This window comes from Morus notabilis, unplaced genomic scaffold (assembly GCF_000414095.1).
Source record: "Morus notabilis unplaced genomic scaffold, ASM41409v2 Scaffold37, whole genome shotgun sequence".
NCBI lineage: Eukaryota > Viridiplantae > Streptophyta > Magnoliopsida > Rosales > Moraceae > Morus > Morus notabilis.
Genome location: NW_010363279.1, coordinates 179,659 through 193,116, shown reverse-complemented (window position 1 = coordinate 193,116; position 13,458 = coordinate 179,659). Strand labels below are relative to the sequence as shown.

Genomic DNA, 13,458 nt, shown 5'->3' with positions numbered 1-13,458 from the left:
AGTCGCGTCAGGGACATGAGTGTAGTAGTACTACTGCAAACCCAAACCCAAACCCAAAAAAAAATAAAAATGTATCTTTGGGTCACTTTGAGAGGTCAAGTATGTTGAGATAAGAAATGGAAAGGAGCAATAATGAAGGGGGTGGGTATGGGACCCATCTTGGCAGGGCGTGGGAGAGGGCTGAACATGACGTTGTCGGTTGTTTTTGTATTCTGCAAAGAGAGAAAAAGAGAGGAAAGAAGGAGAGATAGAGAGAGGGGGGAAAAAAAAAAAGTAGTACCCCAATTTCCCCTTAATCTCATCAGGATCTCTTTTGGCATTTGGGTTTCTCTCTCTCTCTCTTATCTTTCCTCTGGCTACACCTCAAGCAACCAAGCTGTCTCTTGTTGGAAGCACAGAAGCACAATCCCTAAATACCCCGTCTCTCTCTCTCTCTCTCTCTCTGCTTACTAGTCTCTTAGTTTACCTAAATGAAGACCATTAGAGATGTCCAAGGCATGATTCTTAAAGGTGCTAGCTAGCTTAATGTTTGCGGCTGCTTCTTCTCTTTCACTTTCTTAAAAACTGTGAGTTCGGTCCCATTCAAGCTTTTTTTTTTTTTTTTTTTTCCTCTCTCTCTTTGTTTTTATTTTCAGAACCATGCATTTTTAATATTTCCTTACGGGGTTTACAATACACTCCTCCCTCTCTCTCTCTAGCTCTTGAATTTAGAGAGAGAGAGAGAGAGAGAGAGAGAGAGAGAAGAGATCAACTGTTGAATAACGGCTTTGGGTTGGTGGGTTTAGCTTTTATCATCGTAATGCTGGATATATTTCTTGGGAAAAAAAAAACCCATACACTATAAGCATGTTTTAGTTAAGCTAACTTTGATAATATGTTTTGAGTTATTTTTCTCTCTTTACTTTTGATTAGATGGAAGGAGAGAAAAAGGGCAAGATTTAAAATCCCAAGAGTGGAGGAGACAAAGACTCAGAAGTAGTGAAGACACCAGTAGTAGTACTGATCTCTTTTTAATTAATACCTAGCCCACACACAAGTTGGAGATTTAAACAAGGTTTTCAGCTCATAACCATGGAATTTAGAGCTCAAGAAAGTGATCAAATGAGGACTACGTCAACCGGGTCTCTTAACTACACCCATCTAACAAAAGACCAATCCCCAGGAGCAGAAAGAAGAAAATCACTAATTACTTCTACTAATGGCAATTCCACTAGTAATTGCACTACTCAAACCCTAGATAATATCTACCCTCGCTCTTTTCAGCACCAACCAGTGCAGCTTCATGCCCAACAACCACTCAGAGATCCGGACAACAAAAGCCCAGATCCGATGCCGTTTTCGCCGCTCTCGGCCGTTACAAAGACGAAAACGACGTCGTCGGCAGTGAAGTACCGAGAATGCCTCAAGAACCACGCGGCCAGCGTCGGCGGAAACGTGTTCGATGGGTGTGGAGAGTTCATGCCAAATGGCCAGGAAGGCTCCTTGGAGGCGCTAAAATGCGCCGCCTGTCAATGTCACCGGAATTTCCACCGGAAAGAGATCGACGGAGAGACTCAGTTGTACAGCCCCGGGTCGAGAAGATCGAGTACTACTACCACCACGGCTTTGATGCTCAATCCTCTACAGCTCACCCCACCATTACCGTCTCCTTCGCTTCATCACCACCATCCAAATCATCATCCCCACCACCACCATCACCTCCACAAGTACCCGATTGTCCAGCCGATGAACGTGGCGTTCGGCGGAGTAGCGGCCGCTGGCACGGAGTCGTCGAGTGAGGATCTGAACGTGTACGGGCAGTCGACGGCGGAGGGGGTCCCTCCGCCGCCTTTCGCGCTGTCGAAGAAGCGGTTTCGGACTAAGTTCACGCAGGAGCAGAAGGAGAGGATGCTGGAGTTTGCCGAGAAGGTCGGGTGGAGGATCCAGAAGCAAGACGAGGTGGAGGTCGAGAGGTTTTGTGCGGAGGTTGGGGTGAAACGACAGGTCCTAAAAGTTTGGATGCACAACAACAAGAGTGCCGTCAAGAAGCAGCAAGAGATGATGATGATGATGGGCACGACCAACAATAATAGTAATACCTCCGCCGGTAATATTCATGACAATATGCAGTCTCTTGAGGTCAGTGAAGCTGTGGAAGATGGAGGGTTGGATACATAGATATTGATCATATATTATATGTTATATGTTATGTCACCATGTTATATTGTGTTATATATAGCTAGTTCTTTGGTTTTGGAGTAGGTGATCTTTATGGTTTTATGGAGCCAGGTGATACGTACGTACAATTAGGGAGGTGTAAGAGGGGCATTGATGATGGGGAAATTTGTGAACATGATTAATTCTTATGCTTAGAAAACCATGTTATTGTTATTTAATTTATTGTCTTTCAGCGGTTTTTTTTTTTTTTTTTCCCTGGCCATTTGGACTGTGTTCAGGAGTTTGTCTATTCTCTCTCTCTTCCTCTTTATCTTTTTCTTTACTACTCCAAACTCTGTGTCTGTATTTCTTTTTGATAGTGGCTTGCTAAATGGGGTGAAGGAAATGATCTCGTAGAACTAGATATTATCTTCTCGTGTTTCTCAGTATGTTTGTTTGTTGTTTTTATTGTAATGCATGAAAGTATATGATTGATATTTTTGTTTTGATGGAAGAAGATTAGTTGGCATGCCTGAATGGGGCAAGTTTGGTGGGGGACATCTGAGTTTGTTGAGCTAGATGACTTTGAGATGACCTTGATAATATTGTTTCTCGAAAAAAAAAATGATAAAAGAAAACAAGGGATTAAAATATGTAATGAGAATTTATGATAAGAGTATGAAAAGAAATACCACACATTGATAACAATACAGTCTTAAATAGTCAGATTCTCATTGGTTTTTATAAATTTTCATCCTTTTATTAATTTGGTTTAATTCTTATGTGATTTGGTAATTTAATATAATGTTACGCTACCAGCGACGTAGCTATATTAAGCCTGAGGGGCTGTTTATTTTTTACCCCAACTATAAGCTCTTTTGCAAATTGTTTCTTGTTTAAATATACTATTATTTCAGGCTAAAACCCCAAGAAAATCAATAGTAAACTATACTTTTATTTAAATTCATATTTTTATGACTTTCAAAAATTGATTTAAATTAGATTACAAAGTTTGTTAAAAGAGGAATGAAAAGTTTATTTAGACAAAAGAGAAAAAGTAAAAGAGATTGAAAAATATTAAAAAAAGTATTTTCACGTTCTTTGTGTTCAAAATTTTAGTTATCATCACTGCGTGTTATTAGCTTTTGTTTTCATAACTTATCACAGAACTCTTGCAAATCTAATTAATTTGAGTCATTTTAATCTCTCTCTATATATAGCGACTTTGATTATTGAGTCCTCCAGTGGTCCTCGATCGTCCTTAATTGAAGAATTTATCTTTAAAACAAAAAACGAGAAGAAAAATAAAGATTCTGGTTTTGGGCTTTGCACAATGTTGTACCTGCCACCTGGTGTGGCTGGGTCTGTCTGACGCGGCATGTATTGTTGTACGACAATGTATCCACTATCCAGCCAAGGATCATGTTGGGCTGTCTTAAATCCCAAATTTCGGCCACAAAGAGTATTGGGCTTCACCCATTATGCATTTCTTGCCCACCAAGACATGGCAATTGCAATAAGCAGCACGAATTGCCAGGGCGATCAAAATACGCCCGGAGCTGGAGCCAAATTCCCAGCAGGTGTCGTGCCTTCTAACTGGCGCATTCCCTCTAATCGCTGTCTCTTCCTTCCGCGGATACATTTATACGTAAATCACGAGGCAAACCACTTTTTCACAATTCGAGTTTTAATTTTAGATGATTCTAGAATATATACTTATACCCATTAAAACCCATCCTTAAACCCCTCTCTCTCCCAGTACCTCTTTCAATCAAATCCCATACCATAACCATGGCTTCCTCTGTCAACAACATTGCAGCTACATTTTCCGCAGTTGCAAAAACGTCGTCGTCCTCTTCTTCTTCTTCCTCCTCAAATCCTCACCAAAAGAATTTCCCTAATTTCTCAGTCACAGCGCCTAAGCCCATCTCCACTACCTCCTGGAACCCGCACGCCACCCTCCCAAAATCTCAAAGATCATCGCTTGTCAACTTCTATGGCCCGCCGGGCCCACCGCCGACCATCCAACCAATCTCCACTGTCCGTCCCTTTCGTCGGATGATGATGATGATCGGTGATAATAATAATAATAGTACTAAACAATCAAAATGGCTCCCCATCCAGGTCGGTAAGAAAGTTCCGAACAACATAACCCTCTCTTACCTCAACCGGAACGACGTCGTTCAGACGGTGAGTCTCTCGAGCCTCTGCAAAGGAAAGAAGGTCGCCGTCGTCGGTGTCTCGGCCGCTTTCTCTCCCGGCTGCGCTCGGTACGTGAAGCGCGTCGTCGAGTTGGCCAAAGCGAAGGGCTCGGATATGATCGCCTGCGTCGCTGTCAACGATGTGTTCGTGATGAAAGCGTGGGGAGAGAATCTGAGTGTTGGTGGGGATAAGGTCATGATATTATCGGACGGTCGTGGAGAGCTAGCCGGGGCATTCGGTGTGTCGCTGGACACCACTACGAGGGGGGAAGCCTGGTTGGGATTAGGTGTACGGTCCAGGAGGTTTTGCGTGAATGCAGTCAACGGTGTGATCACTGGCGTTGAGTTCGATGACGAAAATGACCGCGTAGTTTCGGCAAAATCAACGGCTGTATAAGTTGTTTACTTATTTGGATTTTTTTTTAATTATTTTTGCCTAGTCTTGGAGGCAAAGTTCTGAGTTGTTTTCCTTATGTATGTGTGTTTTTGAATCGTTAATATATTTGACGAACATTTGCAATGTTTGAATATTTAAGGAAAGAATAAAATCTGAAACGTTTTATAGTGGTCTTTGAATTTCAACGGTTTAAGAAGTAATGTCGCCCAATGATATTGGTGTAGTATCACGCATATGGCTCATTATAGTTTGATTTTCCTCTTCGATTGTACCCGATTTAATGACTGGCATGTCCTCTCATATACATATATGTCGCATTATTTCGTTGTAATCCAAGAGAAAAAATTAGGAAAAGATCGAGCGTAATTGTTATTTTAGTAAATTATTCTTATAATATTTTCTTTCGTGCAGGAAAAACATCAGGGGATGTAGCTCAGATGGTAGAGCGCTCGCTTAGCATGCGAGAGGTACGGGGATCGATACCCCGCTTCTCCAAAGTTTTTGTCCTTTTTAAAGACCATTCTCCTTGATTAAAATTGGACGGCTACGATCTATTCCTACCACAAAAATTTCCGAATACATTTTTTTTTAACAGCTCAAATCCACATTACAAATCCTTGCAAATGACACTACTCTTGTTTACATTTTCGCAACTACGTGGTATGATGGTTCTTTCTCTCTCTCTTTCTAAGATTTCAATGATTATTGCATTTTTTTTACATCGGAATTGACGATGTTCTCTCTACCTAGGCTATTAGAACGATTCGCTTTGCTTGATATTGGTTAGCATTATATGAGGTTCAGAAACATATTTACTGTGATTGCGGTTTTTGAATGTGGATATGATGGTTCGCTTTCCCTCCCTCTTAGAGATTTCAATGATTATTGCATTTTTTATCTCCGAATCGACGATGATCTCTCTACCTAGGGCTATTGGAACGATTCGCTTTGATTGATATAGTTAGCATTATACGAGATTCATAAACATATTACTTTGTGATTGCGGTTTATGAATTTGGATATGATTATCGGTGAAATTGAAAATTTCCCCTTCTACAGTAATAAAATAAATGCGATTGTTTTATTTCTGTGTCGACCATGATTTTCGTGCCCCGAGTTATGGTGTTAGTGAATGATTCGATTTTCTCGATTCTGGTTTGTACTTATGAGGAGATTAAACGAGCTGTTTTGTGATTGCGACTTCCGGATTTGGATGCGATAATTGTTGAAATTGAAATATTTTGATTTGTACTGATTAATTAAGGAAAAAAAAAAACATAAATGCGGTTCTAAAAGAGGAAAATAAACTTTTCTTAATTTTGTAGATTCTCGATTCCTCTCTCTACGTCGCGTTATGTCGTTGGAATGATTAGTTTGACTTTAAACGAATTGCTTTATGATTTCGGCCTTGGGATTTGTAGACGATGGTTGTTGCAATTGTGGTAATTTGAGTTTTTGCTTGATTATGTTTTTCATTAATAAAACGAATTTAAAGTTGATCTTGATCACTCCTGTTGATTTTGACAACGATGATTTGATGCAATTACCTCATTCGAATCTGTACCTGAAATATGGTCCTGTTTTCTGAGTAATTAAAACGATAAATTTACAATCTGAGATCATCATAAACGATGCTTTGTTTTGCAGATCATTGTTCTATTCATCTTGGATCTAAGCTTTGCTGCTCTTATATCTTTATTTTTTTTTTTTTTTTTTTTTTATAATCATCTCTAAATTCTTTATTTACTTATTACATTGTTGCTGTAGACCGACGAAAGGGAATAAATTATCGAAACAAAAATAGAAACAAACAGGATATGTATTTTTTGTAGAAAATCCGTTACAATAGTCATAGAGCTGTTATGTAGACAGACAGAAACACAGATGGTTAGCTTTAAAAGTTGATCAAACTGATAGATATTAACACATGATTAACACTTGGTGGGAAGGAGCAACCGCAGGAACAATAGTGCATTAGACTTCTCTCACACATTTTCTTCTTTACAGGTGATTCTCCCTATTTAAACCCCCATCAGAGCTTAAGATTCTTCATTAGCCTGTATAGCCAAGAAAAAAAAAAGTGATGCCAGATAAACCATATTATGTATTATTATGGTATTCAACATGCAAAATTTTGGTTGGTGTAAATAAAGTTGACATTCCTAGATGGAGTGTAAGAACTATAGCTATAGAAGATATATTTATATCTCACAGTTGGAGTCCTATCTGTGGGAATATAATAAAATTTAAAAAAATAAAATAAAATAAAATAAACACTCCTTTCTCTTTTAAGAAATATTAGCCGACTAATGCACGTTGGTCGCGCTATAACATTTTCTTGAATTGCTAGTTCTGCCAAAAATGTTTAGCTGGATCCAAGAATCACTGTCGCTAGCAAGTTCGTGGATTAGAGAAAGAATGTGAAAATATAATTTAAAAATAACTGGATAACGTCAAAGAGTGATTGATCCTCATCAATACTAGTAGCACCGGCTAATCATAATATTATAATAATTTATGTTACCTTAGGCGGTCTGAGCTTCAACTATAGAAGCATGTGCATGTGATCTAGAACAAGTAGGGATTAGATTTCATGTGGGCTTTCTTTGCTTAGAAAGTTGGATAGATTATGGATGGGCTATTTAAGAATTAAAATAGCGAAAAAGATACAAAAATTGCTTTTTGTGGAACTGGAACTGATGTCGGTGTCTTTGGTCTAACTGTCTCTGCCAATAAAGGAAAGGAGAGTGGATGACATCTTGGTAAATTAACATGATACGTGGACTAGTTAAGAACTAAAGAATCTTTCCCTTTTTTCTGGGATTTTAAAAATCATTGTAGCTTAGTGATCCACAATCTAAGGGACGATCTTACCTAGAAGCTCCTTTCGTTTTCACCTTCCTAGGAACAGAGTTATTGACTATTATCCTAATGATGTGCATTTTACTACCTCCTAGTCACACTACAATGTGAGTGCGGATTCATGTTTCATTTGCTTACAGACGTTGTTTTGTGCATACCTGAAGATGACGCGTACTTAATGCCCATAGATAATGATAAGAGACGCATATTACCTGGCTATTATGTTTTGGGATGCCTTAAATAGTTAATAGTCTTTTCTTCAATCCGTATACAACATAATTTGGACATCTCAATCTAACTATCAATTAAGATTGTGGCAGTCACGAATTCGCTTTAAGCTAGCAATTCTGAACTAAGAACTCCTAGAAGAGAACGACTAGTTTTGTGTGGATAGGTATTTGTTATCTAAAATGGAATCAAGACTGTTGCGGACAAACATGGACGCACAGTGATCTCGTGTATGATCGTAGTAAGTATATTATGTTACCTCTGCTCATCACCAAATCCGCCTGCAGGATTGCTTCGAGCGCCTCTGTAATTCGGTATAGGGAATTGTCCGGATTCAATGTTAATGAGATCCTGCACAAGGATATCATAGTGCCTCTTCACTTCCTCAGCGGTCTTCCCGCCGACTGCCTTGGCCACATTTTGCCAGCGGTCTGGGGCGTCCTTGTCATACACGGCCAGCGCCATTTCGAACAGCTTGTTTTGCTTAGGCGTCCAAGAGGAGTTTGAACTACGCGCGTAAGAGAGTGAGCCTGATGCCATTAGTACTCTAGGCTTATAAAGTGATGGAAGTAGAGTGTTGGTTTAGTGTTGTTTGGTAAAACAGAGTTCAGAGGACGAGTTGCCTCAATTTAGGAAGAGGACTTAAGTCAAGAGATGGTTGGCAAGAGATAGCTATGCTCCTTATAAACTGGAGGAAAGGGCGGTAGGATACGCAAGTTGGCGAACACACAGACACACACACACACACACACATTTTTTCAGGGATACCACGAGATGTGATTCGCTTCGCTGAACACAGGCTAGGAAAGACACTAGATGGGAAAGGAAAAATATAGCGTCTAACGACAGTTGAGTTATGTACACTTTTTTAAAGTCACTTTCACGTCGTTTAATAATATCATATAAGAAGTGGAATTTCTAGAGAATTACAGCTTGATAAGTATTAGATCCCAATTCTCAGTCTACCATTAACGTAGATGCGCTAACAACATGAACCTCCACTCCGACCCACCTTTGAGACCCACAAAAGACAGCCAAGATATTCTGCCTGCTCTTTAGTTGGACCTCGGGATTTTCTTCCTTATTGTGTCAACTTGCCATAATATACCCTATTTGAGGAGAATATTATTATTCTTTTTCAGTAACACGGTAAATCTGTAATACTACCACTTTTGGAAAAGAAATAGTTATATACTACTATCAATAATTATTAAATACTAACACAATATTCAATATAAATGTTAATATGACGACGCAATTTAAGAAGCCGTCTCTTAAACTTACTATCATGAATTCGCTTAAAATACTTTAATTAATTAAGGTGAAATTTGCATAAATTTTTTTTTTTTTTCAAAAGATCATATCTTAACTTTTAAATTATAAGTGAAGTTTCAGTTTTCTTAAAACCATATTACATATATATAATTAAAAAAGTATTCTCATAATAAAACATATTGCGGAATAAAAATGTGAGCGGTATCCATTTCCCATTCTCCACACTGATCGCCTACTGTTGCGCATTGTCCATCATTCACTTTTCATTTGTTGCTTTCCTATAGTATAAATACATCTTAGGGGTGAGTTTATACTCAGTAAGTAGGAATTTAAGTCTCGCTAATTAAAAACAGAGTATTTAAGTATTGCTAATTAAAAACAGAGTACTTAAAGCATAACAGTAATGCATGTACCAATTATGCTCTTTTATAAACTTGATTTATTAATCTTATGGGCCCGAGTGTTCATACTGATTGTGCGCGATCAGCGAGTAGAAAGGGTTTGCAAGGTCCCCAACTACACTGTGACCATAATTCATTTCATCATTTTTTTTTCTGAACATAAACCCCCAATCTTGGGAGGTTCGTACTACACTCAACTTTAAACTGTTCTCATTAATTTCATTAGTGAGCATGTTACATGATATGACATGACATTCTATATCATAGAGCAAAAACATGTATATAAGAAATGTATAATTTTTCACTTTAAAATTATTCATATTGTAGGTGAGATTTCCACTTACCTGCTTTCAGTCAAGGTTGAGACTATATTATATTACTCGCCGAAGTTAACCTTTACTGTTGTGTTCTGTAAAGAAACCCACGAGAGTGTAAGTTTGACTCATTATAAGCTAGTCTATTAGCTTAGTCTATTTAGGAATTCATTCCTATACTTAGAAATATTTCCTTTTTAAATATGGATCATTTAACTTCTTTTCCATTACAAAGATTATTTTAATAAATATTTATCATATACTTTTTCTTAATTGCCCTTGCTAATCAGTCTTAGGTTAATAACTTATTTGTCTATGTTACTATTTCATATTATTTCTTAGATTGAGCCCAAAATTTATATTAAGGCTCACTAGTCTCAAACATGTCTACAATGATCCTTTATACTAGCGTGTCTAACTTAGGCTTGAAAAGTTACGGGCTGTCTTAGTACGGGTATTGAGCCCGTACTTAGTGTTAAAAACTCTCAATCCAAATCTTATTTTGAAATCATTAGTAAATCCCATTTTATCACTAGCGATATCGTCGATTACTAGGAATTGCGCCCAGTAAGCACTTAGTGATTATTTATTTTAGAAGATAACCATAAGTTTGTAACACTTTAAAAACTTCTTATTTCATCTTAATATGATCTAAAAGTGTCGTGTTTCACAGAAAATGAGGTTCGGCCTCGGAACGGGGCCAAAATCTTAAAATAACGGGGGCACAAATATTATTTCGCGTTATTTTTGAAAACGTTCCGAAAACACGTCCTAGAGTCAAAACTGTGATTTTTCGCAGTCACAGAGATTTGTTCGTAACGTCAAAAAATTTAAAATATGTGCCTCGAAACTCCCAAAATTGCAATCTAAAGGCCAAAAACAGCAAAATAGAAACTACTTCAAGTTGACAGCTTTAGACAATTTTGATAAAATTCTGGGCAGTTTTGGAAAAACATCTAAAAACACATTTTAGGGGCAGAATTGTGATTTTTCTCTTCTAAGGAAATGTTTAGCACATCAAGATCTACAACTTTTGTGAAATAGCATTTTTCTCAATTTCGATTCTAATAGCTCTGAATTTTAAGTCAAAATGGACTAAAAATTTTTATCTGAAAATAAAGCTTACCAACTTAATTTTTTTTTATTCTTTATCCTCTTAAGGTTAACATGAAAAGTTTAGAACTTGTTCCAAACACACAAAACAGCAACCTTAAAACATGAAATACAATTTCAAAATATAGATCTAGCATTAAAAACCCCATGCATGTGAAGATCTAACCTTTTAACACACATAAAACACAATTTTGTAAATAATCTAAAGTTTATTCTTAAAGTTAAAGGATCAAGATAAGTTTTGAAAAGTCTTAGCACAAGACTTAGGAGAGGAAAGGTTTTGACCACCTAGGTGTGAGATTCCTACAAAGATTCAACTTTCAAGGAGAGTTTGAACTTTGAACAAAGAAAATGAAAGGAGAAAAGTTTTGATCTTTACCCTTGAATGTGCTAGAAATTCCTACACAAATATATTCTCCTTCTTCTAGATTGTGGTTTGAAGTCTCCTTCGTGTGTGAGAGATGGAAAATTTTGAGAGAGAGGGCTTGTGAGGTACGGCCAAGAGAGGTGAAAAGAGAGAGAGAGAGAGTGAAAAAAAAATGAGAAAACTGGTAAAATGAGCTTAACTTTAAATGGTGGTATTTATAGACAATTGGTTAATTATACTTAACCATAATTCTTAGGCTTCTTAGCCTCACTAATTAGACAAAAATTTTGACCATGCTAATTTTGGGCTGTCCAAGACTAAGAGAAAAAGAGAGAAAAATCTCCTTAATGATGACTTATGACACCTTTTAACTCAATGTCAAATCAAGTCACATCCTTATCTCCCACTAAAGTCTTCTTTTGCCAAATCAAACTTATACTCACAGTAATTTCTGTATCAGTTTGCAGACAAATATTTTATGGCGGTTTTCAGTACACTGTTTAAAACACAGTCCTACACTATATTCGGTAGAAATTAATACCGGTTTAGATTTAAAATCGCGTATATTATTCGGGCTGTTTTCTGACTTTAACATATGTCTTAAAATAACTTAGAAATCTGAGTTCAACATACGTGTCTTAAACTCTCAGTAAAACATGGTAACCGACAGTGTCGATTTTTGAGCCCGACATTACGGTTTTACTGAAAACACAACTCACGTAACTCCGATTTTACTAATTGGCAATTAAGAATTTCTTTAAATGTTAGAGTGCTTCTCAGAGCATTACTAACATTGTACAGTACTCGGGAATTCTTATGAATAGAATTACAAGTCATAGTCGAATCAAAAATTTCTCCCGTCTTAATTCGCGGTGAGGATTATCGACCGAGTCATAACATAAAATTTTATATATAGAATTTTAGAATAATATTATTTATTCCATAAATCCTTCATTACAAAACACGTCATTATCCAGAAAATCTATGATTTAATTACTTAAATTACACTAATTAACATCAAGATTATTTTTCCGGTCATTACAGTTAATGTCAATGGTATATTTGGCATAAAAAAAAGTATGAAAATGATATATTTGGATATGTTTTTTTTTCTCTCCACTGTATATATTGCTATTTTGAATGTTAAATCTATTTCTTGTCATAATCATTAAACTTTAAAAATTATAAAAAGTAAATTTCTCATTTTAAAATTATTTAAAAATGCAAATATAGTAAATGATTAGATGAAAAATTCAACATATTAACTAATAACATTTAAGGTATGTTCATTTGCACAACTCAACTCATGACTTGAGTTGTGTATATGATAAAAAAATACTGTAATAAAAAAATGCATTAAAATTTTTGTGAAAGAAAATAGTGTAGCAATATGACTTAAATTATGACGTGAGTCATGAAATGAACAATGCCTTAATTTGCTACTAAGTTAAGGAAAAAAAAACATTGTATTCAAAAATAATTTTCTTATTCAAATTTATTTTGAGATTGGAATATGAATTTAGCATTATATTGAAGACGTTCGAATACATAACGTACTGAAAAAAAAAATATGGCAATGGAGAATGCAAAAAATGTATTTATCCAGCATGTAGAAAAAGTGGTACAAATTTTAGTTTCAAGTAATACTACTGGTTTCTTCGCTTGTTCTGTTCTATCTTTTGCATCTTCAGCCTGTTATTTACTTGTTTATTTATTTGCTGTTATGTTGCTGGGGCCTGGGGCGTGAGTTAGCCTGTCAGACTTGAAACTGCATGCAAGTTCTAAAAAGGCTTTTTAATATTCACTTTGAGAGTGGTGCCTCTTCCAAATAAAAGAATAAAAGTAGAAAACAGTATGGCATTTATTATTATTTTGTATTTAAGAAAATTCTATTTTAAACCGTGTATTATATCAAAGTATGAGTTTGGTATCTTTTATTTTTAATAATTTTATGTCCGTATCTTGACATTTTAGAAAATCTTATTTTAGTATCGCATGATTGTTTTTTGGATACAAAAAGACAAAATTACCCTTATTATTAAATATAAAAAAAACTTTATAAAAAATCTTTAAAATGCAACTAAAGACCTAAACTTCATTTTGCCCCAAACATAAAACAAAAATCTTAATTGCAGGTTTAAGATTTTTTCAAAAAGTTTTTTTT

The 13,458-nt window shown here is 36.2% G+C and overlaps 2 protein-coding genes and 1 non-coding gene across 3 annotated transcripts; 2 read left to right on the top strand and 1 right to left on the bottom strand.

Annotated features, from left to right (window-relative positions):
* The first annotated feature begins 231 nt into the window (after positions 1 to 231).
* Positions 232 to 2,565, top strand: LOC21392376 (zinc-finger homeodomain protein 5). Its single transcript, XM_010103783.2, has 2 exons — positions 232 to 566; positions 913 to 2,565. Exon 2 carries the CDS (start codon positions 1,072 to 1,074, stop codon positions 2,155 to 2,157), a length of 1,086 nt encoding a protein of 361 aa, XP_010102085.1. The 5' UTR covers positions 232 to 566; positions 913 to 1,071; the 3' UTR covers positions 2,158 to 2,565.
* Positions 2,566 to 5,156: 2,591 nt separating this feature from the next.
* Positions 5,157 to 5,229, top strand: TRNAA-AGC. Its single transcript has one exon. It is a non-coding gene; the product is annotated as a tRNA-Ala (tRNA).
* A 1,537-nt stretch (positions 5,230 to 6,766) lies between these two features.
* Positions 6,767 to 8,452, bottom strand: LOC21392373 (protein RADIALIS-like 6). The gene is made up of 2 exons (XM_010103780.2): positions 8,084 to 8,452; positions 6,767 to 6,791 (listed from the first exon to the last, which is right to left on the bottom strand). Exons 1-2 carry the CDS (start codon positions 8,362 to 8,364, stop codon positions 6,767 to 6,769), a joined length of 306 nt encoding a protein of 101 aa, XP_010102082.2. The 5' UTR covers positions 8,365 to 8,452.
* Positions 8,453 to 13,458: the final 5,006 nt, after the last annotated feature.